The sequence below is a fragment of the Otolemur garnettii genome, unplaced genomic scaffold (assembly GCF_000181295.1).
Source record: "Otolemur garnettii isolate 467f Iridium unplaced genomic scaffold, OtoGar3 scaffold00057, whole genome shotgun sequence".
Lineage (NCBI taxonomy): Eukaryota > Metazoa > Chordata > Mammalia > Primates > Galagidae > Otolemur > Otolemur garnettii.
Genome location: NW_003852452.1, coordinates 1,571,045 through 1,587,790, shown reverse-complemented (window position 1 = coordinate 1,587,790; position 16,746 = coordinate 1,571,045). Strand labels below are relative to the sequence as shown.

At 36.1% G+C, this 16,746-nt stretch overlaps 2 protein-coding genes across 3 annotated transcripts in view; one reads left to right on the top strand and one right to left on the bottom strand.

The window, feature by feature from the left end:
- Positions 1-7,100, top strand: part of RECQL (RecQ like helicase) — a 28,064-nt gene extending 20,964 nt beyond the window's left edge. The window contains exons 8-15 of the mRNA XM_003792448.3: positions 118-199; positions 1,491-1,639; positions 1,732-1,849; positions 2,321-2,459; positions 4,135-4,226; positions 5,673-5,892; positions 6,191-6,317; positions 6,893-7,100. Of these exons, the coding sequence (XP_003792496.1) occupies positions 118-199; positions 1,491-1,639; positions 1,732-1,849; positions 2,321-2,459; positions 4,135-4,226; positions 5,673-5,892; positions 6,191-6,317; positions 6,893-7,042 (1,077 nt within the window). The 3' untranslated portion in view covers positions 7,043-7,100. The remainder of the gene's footprint in view (positions 1-117; positions 200-1,490; positions 1,640-1,731; positions 1,850-2,320; positions 2,460-4,134; positions 4,227-5,672; positions 5,893-6,190; positions 6,318-6,892) is intronic.
- An 889-nt stretch (positions 7,101-7,989) lies between these two features.
- Positions 7,990-16,746, bottom strand: part of PYROXD1 (pyridine nucleotide-disulphide oxidoreductase domain 1) — a 26,499-nt gene continuing 17,742 nt past the window's right edge. For both annotated transcript variants that reach the window (XM_003792447.3, XM_023514717.1), the window contains exons 8-12: positions 13,797-13,929; positions 12,291-12,403; positions 11,283-11,405; positions 9,058-9,195; positions 7,990-8,315 (exon numbers count right to left, since the gene is read on the bottom strand). In XM_003792447.3, coding sequence (XP_003792495.1) covers positions 8,067-8,315; positions 9,058-9,195; positions 11,283-11,405; positions 12,291-12,403; positions 13,797-13,929 — 756 coding nt within the window. In that variant the 3' untranslated portion in view covers positions 7,990-8,066. The remainder of the gene's footprint in view (positions 8,316-9,057; positions 9,196-11,282; positions 11,406-12,290; positions 12,404-13,796; positions 13,930-16,746) is intronic.

The window sequence follows — 16,746 nt, the reverse complement described above, 5'->3', positions numbered from 1 at the left end:
CAAAAAAACCAAACAGCACTGTGCTAATGAAAGAACCACACCTGGAAAGTTGTCACCTAGATGGATACTTGGATGGTGCTGATTCATTTACTTTTTAATAAGTTAACTTTTTATTAGGTTCGGCAGAAGCCCTCAAACACTGAAGATTTCATTGAGGATATTGTAAAGCTCATTAACGGGAGATACAAGGGGCAATCAGGTAATACAAAAAACTAACTTTGCAGACTCAGAGATAACTTTCAAAAAAATAACCTATATTACCCTGAAAATTAGATAGATAATAACACTAAAAACATTAATGTATGACAGAAGTTACTAGAAAATGTTGTAATAAAATTAATTCACTTGGTGATCTTGAGAAACTATGACATTTTCTTATACCACAGATAATAAGTCTGATTTATTTTTTGCTTATTTATACTTAATTGCTTTCGAATGACTTAATGGTAATTGTCAACAGTGCATACTTAGTAAGTGTTCAAACTTTCAGTTCAAACTTTTTGGCATCAGGGACCAATTTCATGGAAGACAGTTTTTCTGGGGGTTGTGGGAGGATTGGACATGAGGCAGCGCTCAGGTGGTGATGTGAGTGATGGGGAACAACTGTAAATACAGATGGAGCTTCAGCTCTTTTGCCCGCCAACCATTCATCTCGCACTGTGCTGCCCAGTTCCTAATAGGCCATGGACTGGTCTTATACACCTGCACTCCCCAACCCCAGTCCATAGCCCAGGGGTTAGGGACCACACGTGTACGAGACAGAGGGTTAAGCAACTGATGTTCTAATGGGATGTATAATATAGTCCATTACAGTATAGGGAACACTAAAGACCTAATTCAGTTAAGCATAGATTGAGTATATACACACGAGTTCCACAATTCATGATCAGACAGGTGCTATTGAAGCACAGTTTGTGTAAAAGTAGCATTTCAAACTGTTCCATAGATTTTTTAGGAGATAGTAATGAGTCAATGAGTCAATTACAATGAGTAATGTCCTGGACAAAAGAAGTCCCAGGGTCAAATAATTTTGAGAAAGGCTGCAGCTATTTATCCTGACGGGTGAGTCATAGGGTGTGTTAACACATTAGAAGCTCTGGCCAGCCTGAAAATAGAGAAGCCTATTACTGAGTTCCCCAAACTCATTTGAACTTGAAACTTGTTTTTCACGACACACAGCACACTTGTTAATACCTTATGGACATCAGTTTGAGAAATACTGTGTGGTGTGAGATAAAGTTAAGGAAAGAAAATAGGTAATGGGAACAAACCTGGTGGCTCGGGGCTCATGTCTGCTCTAAAGCAAGCTGATTATCAAACCTTACATTATAACAAGATGTCAGTATTTGGCCAGGACCTTGAACTTTTGGACTTAAATTCTTTCTACCTCTGTGTAATATATTAATCAGCCTCTTGAATGTGTGTGTGTTGAAAATTATCTTCCAGGAATTTACCATATATATCTAACAATTGGATATATTTTACTGCAGGAATCATATATTGTTTTTCCCAGAAGGACTCTGAACAAGTTACAGGTAGTTTACAGAGCTTGGGAATTAATGCAGGGGCTTACCACGCCAATATGGAGCCAGAAGACAAGACCAGGGTTCATAGAAGTTGGGCAGCCAATGAGCTTCAGGTTAAGTATCTATCATCAATAGAAGCCTAGTTATACCTTTAAAAATATTTTACCTTCATTTAATTAACTGATAAAATGTTAAAATATTTTAGGTCGTGGTGGCAACAGTTGCATTTGGTATGGGAATTGATAAGCCAGATGTGAGGTTTGTTATTCATCATTCAATGAGTAAATCCATGGAAAATTATTACCAAGAGAGCGGACGTGCAGGTATGTAGAACTCAAATCTAGAAGCAATTTTTCAGAAACTTTTTCCAGAAAATGCATTATAGATGTTTGGTAATTCTGTATTTTTAATCTTCTTTTTTGAATAGAATAATGAAATCTTAGGAGTTTCATACTTACATATGAAACAATTCCACTTATGTTCTATTGCCATGAATTGTTTCTTATTCTGTGTGCTAATTTGATGTTCATCTTTGTCTCCTGAATTTTTAGTGGTTTCAAATCCATAACTTGATTATTTATAGACATATTTTTAACTTAATAAAGGTAGATTATTAATATGTCTCTAGTAATTTTAAAAAAATTTGAGGACAGCTGTTACAGATTGACATCCACATCTCTAAAATTTCTAGATGCAGTATGAAGCATTGAGAGCTAATTTAATTTTACATGTTATTTTTATATATTTTGAATTTTTAAAGTAATGATCTAATTTGAAGATTTTTCACACCATAGGTCGAGATGACATGAAAGCTGACTGTATTTTGTACTATGGCTTTGGAGATATATTCAGAGTAAGTTCAATGGTGGTGATGGAGAATGTGGGACAGCAGAAGCTTTATGAGATGGTATCATACTGTCAAAACATAAGCAAGTAAGCCATGTACCTTTTTTTAACTTTTGCCAATTAAGGCCAAACACATATGAAATTGTTGTTACTTTGTGTACTTACTAAAAATATTAGTATAACACCAAAATGTACGTCTGTAAAAGCAGATGTCTGAGAGTAGGGACCAGTCTAGGAATCTGGATAACCTGCCTTAATCCAGGTAAAGATGCTGTGTCTTTGGGCTTATCCTCAAAGCTATTTTTTTTATTGAAGGTTCTAATACACAGTGATAGGAGTTGAACCCTTTTTTCTCTGGCACTGGTATACAGCTACATACATGCTTTTAATAATTTTAAAAAGACATATGATAGGCATTTTGAGTGTCAAGCTCAGTAACATGCCATCCTACCATCTGTAATAATTGAGTAAAGTTCTCCCTTAAGAAATAGGTTTAAATCTACTTAGGTGGCTTTAATTTGACCAGATAGCTTCTTAATCTGAGTCCTCTTTGTACTCTTACTGCTTGTCACATAAGAAGGGCTCAGAAATGCTGCCCTTTAGTAGTAACTAGACAGTGATAGTGGTCTTTCTTCCAAGTAGATGCTACCATAATGTTTTAAAAAATATATTTCTTTAGTAGTAACTAGACAGTGATAGTGGTCTTTCTTCCCAGCAGATGCTACCATAATGTTAAAAAAAATATTTCTTTAAAAGGCCAATAGAGGCTGGGCATGGTGGCTCATGCCAATAATCTTAGCACTTTAGGAGATGGAGGTGGGAGGATCGCTTGAGGCCAGGAGTTCAAGATCAGCCTGGGAAACATGTTAAGACCCCAATATTTAAAAATTAGTTGGGTGTGGTTGTACGCGCCTGTAGTCCCAGGTATGTGGAAGGCTGAGACAGAAGGATTGAGCCCTGGAGTTTGAGGTTGTAGAGAGCTATGATGATGCCATTGCACTCCAGCCTGAGTAACAGTGAGACCTTGACTCAAAAACAAAGGCGAAATAGACTCTCATGAAGCATACACTGGTGTTTAGACTCAAATACTCTGAAACATGAGAAACTGCTTTATTGTTAGGAATATAATATTCTCCTAATAGTTAAAATAGTGAATTTAAAAAGGAAACTCAAATTTCTTAAGCAGTGTTTACAAGAATATATGGAAACAAAATCTTGTATGGTAGGCAGAATGTCCCCCGCAAAAGAAGTCCACATCCTAACCCTTGGAACCTGTGAATATTTTACCTTGTATGGCAAAGGGAAGTAAAATTGCAGATGGAATTTAGGAGTGTATTTTGGCTTATCAGGTGGGCCCAGTGTTGATGGGTCCTTAAAGGAAGAGGGAGACATAAATGGTCATATTAATGTGACGTGGGAAGGGCTCAACCCAGCTGTTGACTTTGACAATGAAATGAAGGAAGGGGACCTGGGCCAAGGAATGCACGCAGCCTCTAGAAACTGGGAAAGGCAAGGGCAGTTCTCTCCTGGAACCTCCAGAAGAAATCCAGTCAGCTCTCAGTGATTTTGACCCAGTTTGACCTATATTAGCCTTCTGAACTATAGAAATGTAATAAGATAATAAATTTGTTTTATACCACTGATTTAATGGTAATAATATGGCAGCAGAAGGAAACTAATTTAAGTGAATTCTGAAATTGGAATTTTTTTTAAACTACATTAGGTCATTTAATAAATAATTTGTCTCTAAATGTGTTTGCAGATGTCGCCGTGTGTTGATAGCTCAACATTTTGATGAAGTATGGAACTCAGACGCATGTAACAAAATGTGTGATAACTGCTGTAAAGATACTTGTGAGTTCATTATTAAAAACCTGTATAGGTTAATACAGTTGTACGTAATTTATCTACAGGGATATAGTTTTAGAAATTTGTCAATTGGTGATTTTGTCCTTGTGCAAACTGATAAGAACCTAGATGGTATGGCCTAACACACCTTGGATGTCACAGAGGCTATAGCACCTAGCCTACAAACCTGTACGGTATGTTACTATACTGAATATTGTAGGCAACTGTAACATGATGAGAAGTACTAAAAAAGGTACTGTAAAAATATGGTTTTATCATCTCATGGGACCATATGTGGTCTGTTGTTGACTGAAAAATCATTATTTGTGAGGGAAGTATACCCCGAAATGGACTTAAAAGATTTAATGAAGTGTGAATAGTTTTCCAGGGTCAAAAATACCAACACAAAGTTTTGAAACAAAGGTAAATAAAAGGAAACATCATGTGTTTGCATACATTTTTTATTGCTATTTTGAGGATATGACATTTTAAAGTAATGAAATAAACTAATTCCTCTGAATAGAAATGCCATTATATAAGAAAAGGCTTACCTTATAATAAGCTCTAATACAGCGGTTCTCAACCTTCCTAATGCTGCAACCCTTTAATACAGTTCCTGTGGTCATGACCCACAGGTTGAAAACCGATGCTGAATACCTTATAGTCACTGATTGGGAAGAAAATTTAGAGCAAAATAGAAATTATAGTGAATCATTTTTGATCCAGATAATGGTTGCCTATTCATAAGAAATTAACCAGTCTTTCAGCACTGTCTTTTAACTTTTTTCTACCCCATATGTATGTATTATATCTGAAGAGCTGGAGTAGCTAGCTCCTCATGGAAGACCTGAGTTCTGATGCATTGGTGGATAGAGGCCAGCCAGTATATTTTTAGCCAGTATGTTTTTAGCTTTGCAGCTAAATAAACTTAAGAATTTATCAGACTATCTTATGCTGACCAAATTAACAAGAATCAGATGTATAAATCAGAGTGTTACTCTTAATTAGTAATTGGGGATATCTGTCTAGGACACCCTTGTTGCTAAATCAAAGTATCAGGAACTCACACTAGTTTCAGGACTTTGCTTAATAAGTGTGAATCAGATAAGTAAGTATGAGGAATAGACTGGTTACTAAGCACACCTCTTGGTAACTTAAATAAGTATATCTAATGATTCTTAGAGCATATGGCGAGCCTTGTAATAACCAGGTGTTTGTTTCCTCCACATCACTGTAAACCCCACAATGTGTTACAGAAACTATAACTTGGTCTAGTGACAGAGATTTGAGGAGTAGCTTAGTCTTAATTCAGAATACGTTAAAAACAATTCAGGTTTTAGGGTGGTTCATGCTGATAACTAGTTTTAAACCAGTTTAACTACTTAGGATATCTTATCTTTGCCCTCATTTCTAAATACCAATTGCTTATAACCATGTCTCTTTCATTTGTAGCATTTGAAAGAAAAAATGTAACACAGTATTGCAGAGATCTAATCAAGATCCTGAAGCAGGCAGAGGAAATGAATGAAAAACTCACTCCATTGAAGCTGATTGATTCTTGGATGGGAAAGGGTGCAGCAAAACTGAGAGTAGGAGGTGTTGTTCCTCCCACACTTCCTCGTGAAGACCTGGAGAAAATCATTGCACACTTTCTTCTACAGCAGTATCTTAAGTATATACAAACCCTTTTCTTGTCCATTCAAGTTTCCTTTATGATTGTTTCTTCTTCAATTGCAGCAGAATAAATGGGTTCACATGAACTTTTTAATGCTATAGAAAATACCTAATAAACTGTGATAGTGTAAGTCAAAAAGGAACCAAACCAAAATACTTTCTATGAACATTGTATTTGCATTCTTACAAGTTGTATTATTTCAAATTAGTGTTATTTAAAATTATTTCACACATTGTTATTTCTTTGGTAAATTTCGGAACACTCCTTTCTGATTGTTGGCCTTTATCTTCTGCAGAGAAGACTACAGTTTTACAGCGTATGCCACCATTTCGTATCTGAAAATAGGACCTAAAGCCAATCTTCTGAACAGTGAGGCCCATGTTATTACTATGCAAGTAAAGCCCACCCAGAACTGTTTCAGGGTAACTACCTATTAACTTTCTGTTGTATGTATTTAAAAATATGTATTAAAGACTATGGGATGCTTTCCTGTAGTACTTCTCTAGATCTAGCTGAACACTTCGATTCTGGGTATAGAAAAGAGAAACATTTTCTGTGGAGATAGTGAAAAAATTTAGACTAGCCTTTTCACATAGACAAGGGGTTTTCTGGTCTCTTGGAATATGAGGAGTCCATTTGAATGTCTGAGTTTGTGGTGGACCCTCCCCTCTTGGTATTAGTTGTAATCATTACTGGTTGAGAAGTCTGTCTGTGCTACTCCAGAGGTTGAAAACCACTGTTATAAACCAAGCACTATCAAGTCTGCAAAAGGCTGCCAAGTGTATAAGATACTTTGGGCGTTTTTTAGAGCTTTTCTGATGGTATAGTTCCTTTTATTCACTATAGAACTTCCATTTGAGTAGAAATTTGGAGATAAAAAACTAGACCCTTGGATACTTAAAGAATTAACTGATACTGAAGGAATGTTTTGAAATTATTAATCTTATGAGAAAACTGACTGAGTTTTTATTAGGGTGTTTTGTTATTGTTTTTGTAGGTTGAAGCATCTCAAACCAGTCACTCTGAACAACCTGATAAAAAGGAAGAAAAAAATTCAGGTAACTTCCAGAAGAAGGCTGCAAACATGCTTCAGCACTCTGGTTCTAAGAATACAGGGGCTAAGAAAAGAAAAATCGATGATGCCTGAAATGAGCATTACTATTACTTCCCAAGAAAAGAATAGTTTTTGCATGTTTACACCATTATTTTTGTAGTTAATCACTTTTAAAAACAGTGTCATTGCTATCTTATACATACAGAGCTATATTTTCAGAACTTATCTCTGGAGATTTGAGATTTTGAGAACTTGAAAATTGGAGATCATGAATTAGCTAATTTTACAGCATGAGACAAGGGAAAAATAATTTTTATGTAAAATCCTTGAGAATAAGTTCACATCATTAAGTTCTTTATGCTTTAATATACTTAGTTGCTTTTTTTGGATATAACTATCTTTTTTATAGCAATACTATATACTGACAGAAGCTCATCATTAAATGAGTAATATCTGAAGCTATATAATGTAGATAATGTGTTATAAAACCAATTTCAGAAACAGCATAAAAACAAGAAGGCATCAATACAAATACCAGCAAATGAGACACTGTTGCATCTCTATTTAATAGAGTAAAATACTACAAGATTTCTGAAAACCCAATCCTATTTTGACATTTCACAAAGAATGGCTCTCATCTACCAGAAGCAAGCTAGCCAACAATCTTTGCTGGCATCACTGCCTGAGCTCCACCTCCTAACAAATCTGCTCCTTAAGTCTGTGGAAAAACTGTCTTCCATGAAACCAGTCCCTGGTGCCTTAAAAGGTTGGAAAAATGCTATAGTAGGGGACATTTTGGTTAAGTAGATAACTTAGCTAAATTTGCTCCAAAGCGAAATCACAGGTGAACATGTTTTAAGTTTCAAACAGAAATGGATAACTGAAGACTTACTATATAATTTATAAATGGTCACTTTTGTATTAGAAAATACATCTATGAATAAATGATCTGAACTGGTAGGCTTTAATTTTTTTATACTTTTCACTAACATCATTATCACCTCTGTCCTCTTAATGTCGTTGTGGTCATGAACTGAGTTCAGTCATTCCTTTCATTTACTTGTGATTTTTCTCGTCTCATTTGGACACTCGTGTGATTCTTGAAGGCATTTTCTTCTTAGTCAAAATAATCTTCTATATCAATATTTGGATCTAGCAGATCTTCTCCATATTGTGAAAGATTCATTTGGTTTAAAATCAAGTTTTCAAAGGTTTCTTCTAAATCCGTTTCACCAATTAAGACAGCTCCCATCATCCGCCCATTCTGCATGACCACTTTGATATATTCTTGTCCTTTGGTGCATCTCAGCATTAATTCATGATCTGAACCTAAGCCCTGTGCATTGTATTTTCCCAGCAATACAACCTAAATATAGGGATAAAAAAGTTATTCTTGTGAGTGCCAAAAAGAAAACATGATGTGTTGTTATTCTGTGTCATGCTAGAATAGCCAGCAGAAAAATTATTCAACAAAATTTTACAGCTAAAAAGGGTTATTGTGGAGGGGTCCAAAGAAACACTAGAATGGCATGCAATTCTACAGGTTAAAAATAACATTAAAAATATCTAGAGAACATATAAATATGTGTAATAAGATACAGGTTACATTAGCCTAGAGTCAGTGTTTAAAGATTTAATATGGAAATGAACAGATCTTTCATAAACACAGTACTTAATTTCCCTAAGCCTTGTGAAAGTTTCTCCTTATCTGTAAATTAGGAAGAAAAAGCTTGCTGCAGGGTAACATAAAAAGGATTAAATAAAATAACAAGTATGGGATAACACCTAAGCTTATTCTTGAGTATAACAGCTGTTAGTTCCTCTCATACAGAAAGGATGAATCTCAAGTAAAAGTTAGAACTGCACAACAGAGAACAAATACTGGAGGGAGATTTTTTTTTCTCATCTATAAAATACAATAGTGATAAGTTTGGTAATAATTATCAGATGATCCTCACACCTTAATTCCTAACTAAGATCCGCAGTACTATCAGGTATTTTATTTGCATAATATGAAAAAATATCATTGTTTTATAAAGATTAAAACCATCCAAATTTGTATTCCAGTGAGAAACTTAGATGATCTATGAGAGTTATATCTATCTTACCTTATAGTTAAAAAATTTTGTTACGTGAGCAAACAATTCAAAGCTGAAATCCATGTCAATTGATTCTCCTAAACTGGCTGCAGCCATACACTTTGCTGCATACCATCCCATCTGTCTGGCTTGAGTCCACAGCCGCATCTGAAATAATGAAAACATGTCATACACTAGCATTTCTCATGATCATTATTTGAAAAATGTTACCATTTTGCTTTGTAAATTCTCTTAGAGGGGTTACGTGTTTGACACTATCATTTTTGCTATAAAAGTTAGCCACCAGTGCACCCTAATCAGACTGGTTTTGGAATTTTTGAATTCTATCTAAATTACTACATCTAAAATTGAAAGATTGACTCACATCATATGTTTTAATATAATTTCTATTAAATAGCATGAAAATATTTTAAGTTACACCAGGTGAGAAACACATTTTAACTAACCAGTCCCCTCTTCGAAGTCTGTCATCGTAATAGAGATGCTAAACTATCACTAAAAAAATTGTTCTGTTTTCTAGTCACCTGCATTTTTAAGCATTAACTAATTAAGGCCCACTGCATAATTACTGCAATGGTCAGACCAGTTGGTGCCCAGCCCCAAGATACCTTATTAGATTTCAGAAACTGATTCTGGCAAATCATTTAGATTTTTCCCCATAGTAGCATTAATTTCCCCTCTGTTGTATTTTTATTTTATGTCTACAAAGTTTTGGGCTTCTCTGTATAAGACATTACTGGCTTTGGGAGTCCCAGTGGATCTGAATATCAACTCTTCTGCATATTAAGGTTTTCTGAGCTTTAGTTTCTTCACCTGAAATGAACATAACACCACCTACCCCATGGCTGTTAGGAAAATTCAATAGCTTAGACTATAAGAAGCAATTAGTCTTCTTCCACCCCTGTGTGTGTGTATATGTACCCAATGCTGTCTTTTGTGCAAAAATGCCGTAATCGTGGACATGAGCTTTGAGCATTTCTAGTTGAAGTGATGATGTTTTTATTTAGTCCCCTCTCTGTAAACAAGATAGATTTGATGATGTGAAAGGCAGTCTATGGCAAAGAAGCAGAATAAAGTGAGCATAGTAACAACTTGAGAACAGCTAACAGAACTGGCCTGCAGCAAGTTTGCATCTTGGACTATGTAAAAATAAATTGCTAATGCATCCTAGTTGGGTGCTAATTAATTAAGAAGTAGGGTCTAATTATAATGGATTTACTCAAAATGACGGATACCTGTTTAGTTTTGGATATTTCTTCCCTGCATCAGATTATAATACACATTACAGAAATAATTTATTCTAGAGGGTTTTAAAATGTTAAAAAGAATTCCCATAAAGTCCAACTATTAATTGCAAACACATTTTTATTTCCTGATATCTCTGCTGTCTGTAAAAATACAAAATGATGAAGCTACAAATTCAAAATACATTTGGTTCTTCTACTACTTTGTACTCCATAGTTAATCGGCATGAATAATACCCCTAACTGGGAAGCTAGTCGTAGCCAAGATAAGTGTATCTACCTAGGCCTCTGCCCTTCCTGAGACAGCCTCACCTCTGGTCATTGTCTTTATCCTCTAGTATTTTTGTTGTACCATTAGAAGGACGGCAGGCAATGCTTACATGCCAGGGGGAGTCTAGATGCAGTTCCAAGTTGTTAAGGCTGAGGAAAGTTCTTCTCTATAGGAACATTTTTCAGTAATAATTACCATAGGACAGAACAGGGTCATCCAGGTATAGAATGTTTGGTCTGTATAATTTATTGATTTATTATTTCAGTATCTTTTTAATCTAAACCTGTGCTGTCCAATATGGCAGCCACTAAATATGTGTAACTATTTAAATTTAATGAAAAATTAATAGTTAAAAATTCAGTTCCTTTGCTACATTAGTCACATTTTCAGCTACTCACATGACACATGGCTAGTGTGACATTTGACTGGATAGTGCAGAATTATAAAACATTTCCATCATCAAGGAAATTCTACTTGACAGTGCTGATACGCATATGGGAATTAAACAGGAATAGCCCATAATTTCTTTTAAATTAAAAGATATCCCACTCTACCACTATATAACTTAGTAAAAAGGAAAAAAATCCTAGTTTTTTTTTTTTAAGTCTCATAAAACAATTCTGTGGCAGAAAGGTTGGAAAAAGCTGGATTTGTTGGTAGCACCTACTTTTTTTTTCAAACTGAAGAAAACATGTGATCGCTCACATCTGTCTGCTCACCTGCTGCCAGACTGGGCTAGGCTGCCAGGATGCACTACAGATGTCCCCTGCCGCGTAGACGTCAGGAAGGGATGTACGCATGTGGTCATCCACTTTCAGGCCACCGTCTTCCCCTAGGTCAAACTAAACAATGTTCTTCATAAGCATGGTGGTAAGAAAAATGAAAAGTAAGATTTTCATTCTAAAGTAAAAAAACAAATCAAATATTTTATACCTAAGATATTTATTATTGATCTTTAATGAGAAACTGAAAAACAGCTATAAAGTTTAAACACTTAACCTGAATTTCCAGGGATCAAATTTATACTTAGACTCATAAAATTCTTAGAATTTCAACATCAAAAATACTTAATAATCATATCACTTCTCCACCAATAATTACAAAAACATTCCTCTGTTTTTATGAAGTTTCAAATGCTAAACAGTGAAGAATACAAGATGGTTTCTTTAGAAAATACACCTTTGGGTTCAGCGCCGGTAGTGCAGTGGTTACGGCACCAGCCATGTACACTGAGGCTGGTGGGTTCAAACCTGGCCTGGGCCAGCTAAACAACAATGATAACTGCAACAAAAAATAGCTGGGCATTGTGGTGGGTGCCTGTAGTCCCAGCTACTGGGAGGCTGAGGCAACAGAATCGCTTAAGCCCAGAAGTTTGAGGTTGCTGTGAGCTGTGATGCGACAGCACTCTACTGAGGGCGACATGGTGAGACTCTTTCAAAAAAAAAAAAAAAAAAAGGAAATATACCTTAGAGAATTCATAGCTAATATCAGACTCTTACCAAGCCTTAGATTAGTAATAACAGTTATGCTGGGATGGTAACAGTTTCAGTATTTAAGCAGTAAAGGATACTGTAAATCAAGACTTGAATATAAGCCAAATTGTTTACTACTGTCTTAAGTTACCGTTTTGTACTAAAATAATGAATAATTAATCATGCTTAAAAATCAGAGATCTTCATAAAGACTACTTTAAAAATATTCATAGCTGGACAAATAATTTCACTTACACTGTTGCCATGGAGAAAAGGTTCTATGTTTGGTGTAACTCCTGTAGCACTGACAATGAAATCACAGCCATAGATCTTTTCATTCGTCAATTCTACATACACCGGCCACATCTCTTAAAAAAAAAAACACAACAAAAATTTCATTCTCAAATGTGATCATTACCAAATGTCCATAGCATTATGTGAATACATGAGTAGAAACAAAGTAAAAAAGCAAGAAATGACTTTACAGTACTACCCTTTAATAATTTTTATAAGGCATATCTGCTAAAATAATTTTAATGCAATCAACATCATCTCCTTGTTTAAGGTATATTTAAAGACTATGGTATTCTAAAATGTTTTTACTTCAAATGTGGACATAAATTTTAACGAAGTAAATTAAAATTGATAATAACCCTCTAAATTCTTCAAAAATTGTTATTAATACTTTACATTTCACTTAACATTTAGTCCAACTAGGTTATATTCACTTTTTTTTAAAAATTTAGACAAGAGTCTCACTGTCACCCTGGGTAGAGTGCCATACTGTCATAGCTCACAGCAACCTCAAACTCTTGGGCTCAAGTGACCCTCCTGCCTCAGCCTCCAGAGTTGGTGTGACTACAGGCACCTTTTTAGAGGCAGAGTCTGAGTCTCACTCTTGTTCAGGCTGGTCTCCAACTCCTGAGCTCAAGGAATCTACTCTCCTTGGCCTCCCAGAGCGTTATGATGACAGGCATGAGTCAACACATCAGGCTCTTACACTTTTTAATTTTTTTTTCCTTCATTATTCATATTCGAACTCTAACATTCCCTTTTCCTGTGAAAAATTCACAGAATTAAGAACAATGGAAAATTTTATACACTGGTGGCTAAGCATATTTCTTTAAAAGATGACAGTTCTTTTAACACTCTGGGAGGCCAAAACAGGAAGATCCCTTGAGCTCAGGAGCTCGAGACCAGCCTGAGAAAAAGTAAGACCCCCATCTCGGCTAAAATTAGAAAAATTGGGCATGGTGGTGCGCACCTACAGTCCCTGCTACTCAGGAAGCTAATGTAGGAGGACTGCTTGTGCCCAGGAGTTTCAGGTTGTTATGAGTTAGGCTGAGGCCATAGTACTCTAGGTTGGGCAATAGAGGGAGACTGTTTCAATTTAAAAAAAAAAGGTGGTAGTTCTCATAGTAGGTGTGGAATAGGAGTTAAGAGATGTGCATCTGAGTCCCAAACATATATACATGTTCAGTCTGATTCTGGAGAAGTCATCTCACCTCTGCGAGGTTCAGGTTTCTGTTCTGTATTGATCTGTAGGATATTCTTCTTCATGGTCAAAACATTATGAACCCTGTTAAGATCTCTATATGTATTAGAAATCTTAGTGACTAGACTTATTAAATTATGGTTTTATTTTTACTTTTCATGTTTAATTTTTATATGGAAATTTGAAGTTATTTTTATATATAATTTGGCAACATTAAACAGTTTTCCTTTTAATTAAAGGGTTATATATTTTATTTCATTACTTACCCTTATCAGATGTAACTGACTTATCATCTTCTCTTGGAAAAGTCAAAGACTTTTTCTTTAAAATTCTAAATTCTTCCTGAAGGTAGATATTCTTTACTTCACACATATTTTCAATGTGAATCTTATGAGAAAACTAAAATAAAAAATACTGGTCACCATAATGCTTCCAGAAAGAATGGCTTGGGTACTGATCATGAAGATACTTGCAGAAACATACAGAAAACTTAATTAAATGAAAACACATCAGGTGCTCCCAAATAAGCCTCTCAATTTCCGTGCATGGAAGGAATGAGGAGAAATTCATTCAGTTCTTAAGAGATCTAGAAGGTACATTGGCAGATAGTGTATGGAGAGCATAGTTTTTAGTTTAAGCTCACTGTTAATTATATGTATTATTAAAACTAATTAAAATGGTTATGGACTATAAAACCTTATTCAGGGAAGACCTATCTTATTGTTATAATGTAGAACCTTACCTATCAGTTATAGTATTATCTATTTTAAATCCATCTAACAGCCTTTACAAGTTTACTGCATGCATCTAAAGTGACCTTGGAGAAAAGACCAAAATAGGACAAGTGTATTCACGAAAGTCTGAGTATGGAGATCTCTATCCCTGGTGTGAGGATATAGTGAAAAACAAAGTTTCTCCCACTGTACTCTCACAACACAGTATACATCTGTGACAAATGTGTGGGGGTTTCCCCACACACTAAGCAGGCAATAAATTCTCAGTGGATGCCAGCTGAGTGTCCTCTAATTTAATTCATTTCTGACCCTACCTGGAAACAGCATCAGAGTCCCACAGGACTATCTTCTACTTCCCACAACTCTAAGCCCAGATTGTTTCACCCACACTTCTGACTGACCAACTATATAAATCAGGGCTTGCATGACTTCTTCCTGTGTTCAATTAATTTGCTAGAAGGGCACACAGCACTCAGGGAAACACTTTACTTAGATCTACCAGTTTTATTGTAAAGGATATGTCAAAGAATACAGATTAATACATGGAACAAAGCATGAGGGAAAGTTTCCATACCCTGGAAGCACTTTGACCCTGGTCCTCTGGGTTTTTATGGAAGCTCCATTACACAGGCAAGTTGATTAAATCACTGGCCAACTAAACCTTCAACCCCTCTCCCTTCCCAGGGGACTGGGGATAGTGGAGCTGAAAACTACCAACCCTTTTATTCTGCCTTGGTCTATCTTGTGACTTGCCCCCATCCTGAAGCTACCCAGGGGCTGCCAGCCACTGGTCAGTTCATTAGCATACAAAAAGACATCACTTTGGAGCTCCAAAATTTTAGAAGTTGTATGTCAGAAAGCACCAAATACAGGCCCACCTCCTTTTACTGCACTTTATGCAGCCTTGAAGATACCACATTTTATATAAATTGAGGGTCTGTAACAACCCTGCCTCCAGCAAGTCTATTGGTACCATTTTCCCAGTAGCATGTGTTTACTTGGGAGTCTCTCTGTCACATTTGGTAATTCTTGGAATATTTTGAATCCTCTCATTATACCTGTTATGGTAATCTGTGATCAGTGATTGCTAACGTCACTCTTGTAATTGTCTTGGGGCACCAGGAACCACACCATGTAAGACAGTGAACTCAACTGATAAAGATTCTGTGTGTTCTGCCCGCTCCACTAATAGGCCATTCCTTGTCTCTCTCCCTTTTGTTGGGCCTCCCTATTCCCTGAGACACAGTAATACTGAAACAATAATTAAAAACCCTACAGTGGTCTCTAAGTGTTGAATTGATGAAAGGAAGCGTTGTACATCTGTCACTTTAACTCAAAAGCTAGAAATGATTAAGCTTAGTGAAGAAGGCATGTCAAAAGCCAAGAAAGGCCAAAAACTAAGCTTCTTGTGCCAAACAGCCAAATTGTGAATGCAGACAAAGTTCTTGAAGGAAATTGAAAATGCTACTCCAAGGATCACATGAATGATAAGAGAAACAGCCTTCCTGAGAAAGTTTGTGTGGTCTGGATAGAGGATCAAATCAGGCACAAAAGTCCCTTAAACTACAGCCTAAAAGGCCCTAACTTTCTTCAACTCTATAAAATCTAGAGAGGTGAGAGAGTTTCAAAGGAAAAGCTGGAGGCTAACGCAGGTTGATTCCTGAGGCGTAGAGAAAGAAGCTGTCTTCGTAACATAAAACCGCACAGTGAAATAGTGAGTGGTGATGCTGAAGCTACAGCAAGTTATCCAGCAGGTCTAGTTAAGATGCTTGAGGAAGGTGCCTACACTGAAGAACAATGTTTAATGTAGATGAACCAATAGAAGCAGTAGCCATCCAGGACATTCATAGCTTGAGAGAAAAAGTCAACTCCAGGCTTCAAAACATCAAAGGACTGGCTGACTTTGTTAGGTATTAATGTAGCGAATAAATTTAAGTGGAAGCCATGCCGTTTACCATTTGAAAATCCCAGGACTCTTAAGAACTGTGCTAAATCTACTTTGCCTTGTGTTCTACAAATGGAAAAACAAAGTCTAAATGATAGCACTTCTGTTTATAGGATGGTTTAGTAAATATTTTAAGCCAGCTGTTGAGAACAACTGTCCAGAATTAGATTCCTTTTACAATATTACCGCTCACTGACAATGCACCTAGTAACCAAAGAGTCTGATGGAGGCGTATGAGGAGAATACACTCTTCGTGCCTGCAACATACATTCTGCAGCCCATGGATTGTGGAGTCATTTTGACTTTTAAATCTAATTATGTAAGAAATGTATTTTGTGAGGTTATAAACGGCACTGATAGTGTTTCTTCTGACAGATCTGGGCAAAGTCACTGAAAATCTTTTGGAAAGGATTCACCATTCTAGATGTCATTAAGAACATTTAAGATTCATGGGAGACGCCAGCCACGTACACCTAGGGTGGCGGGTTCGAATCCCCAGCCCGGACCCGCCAAACAACGACGGCTGCAACCAAAAAA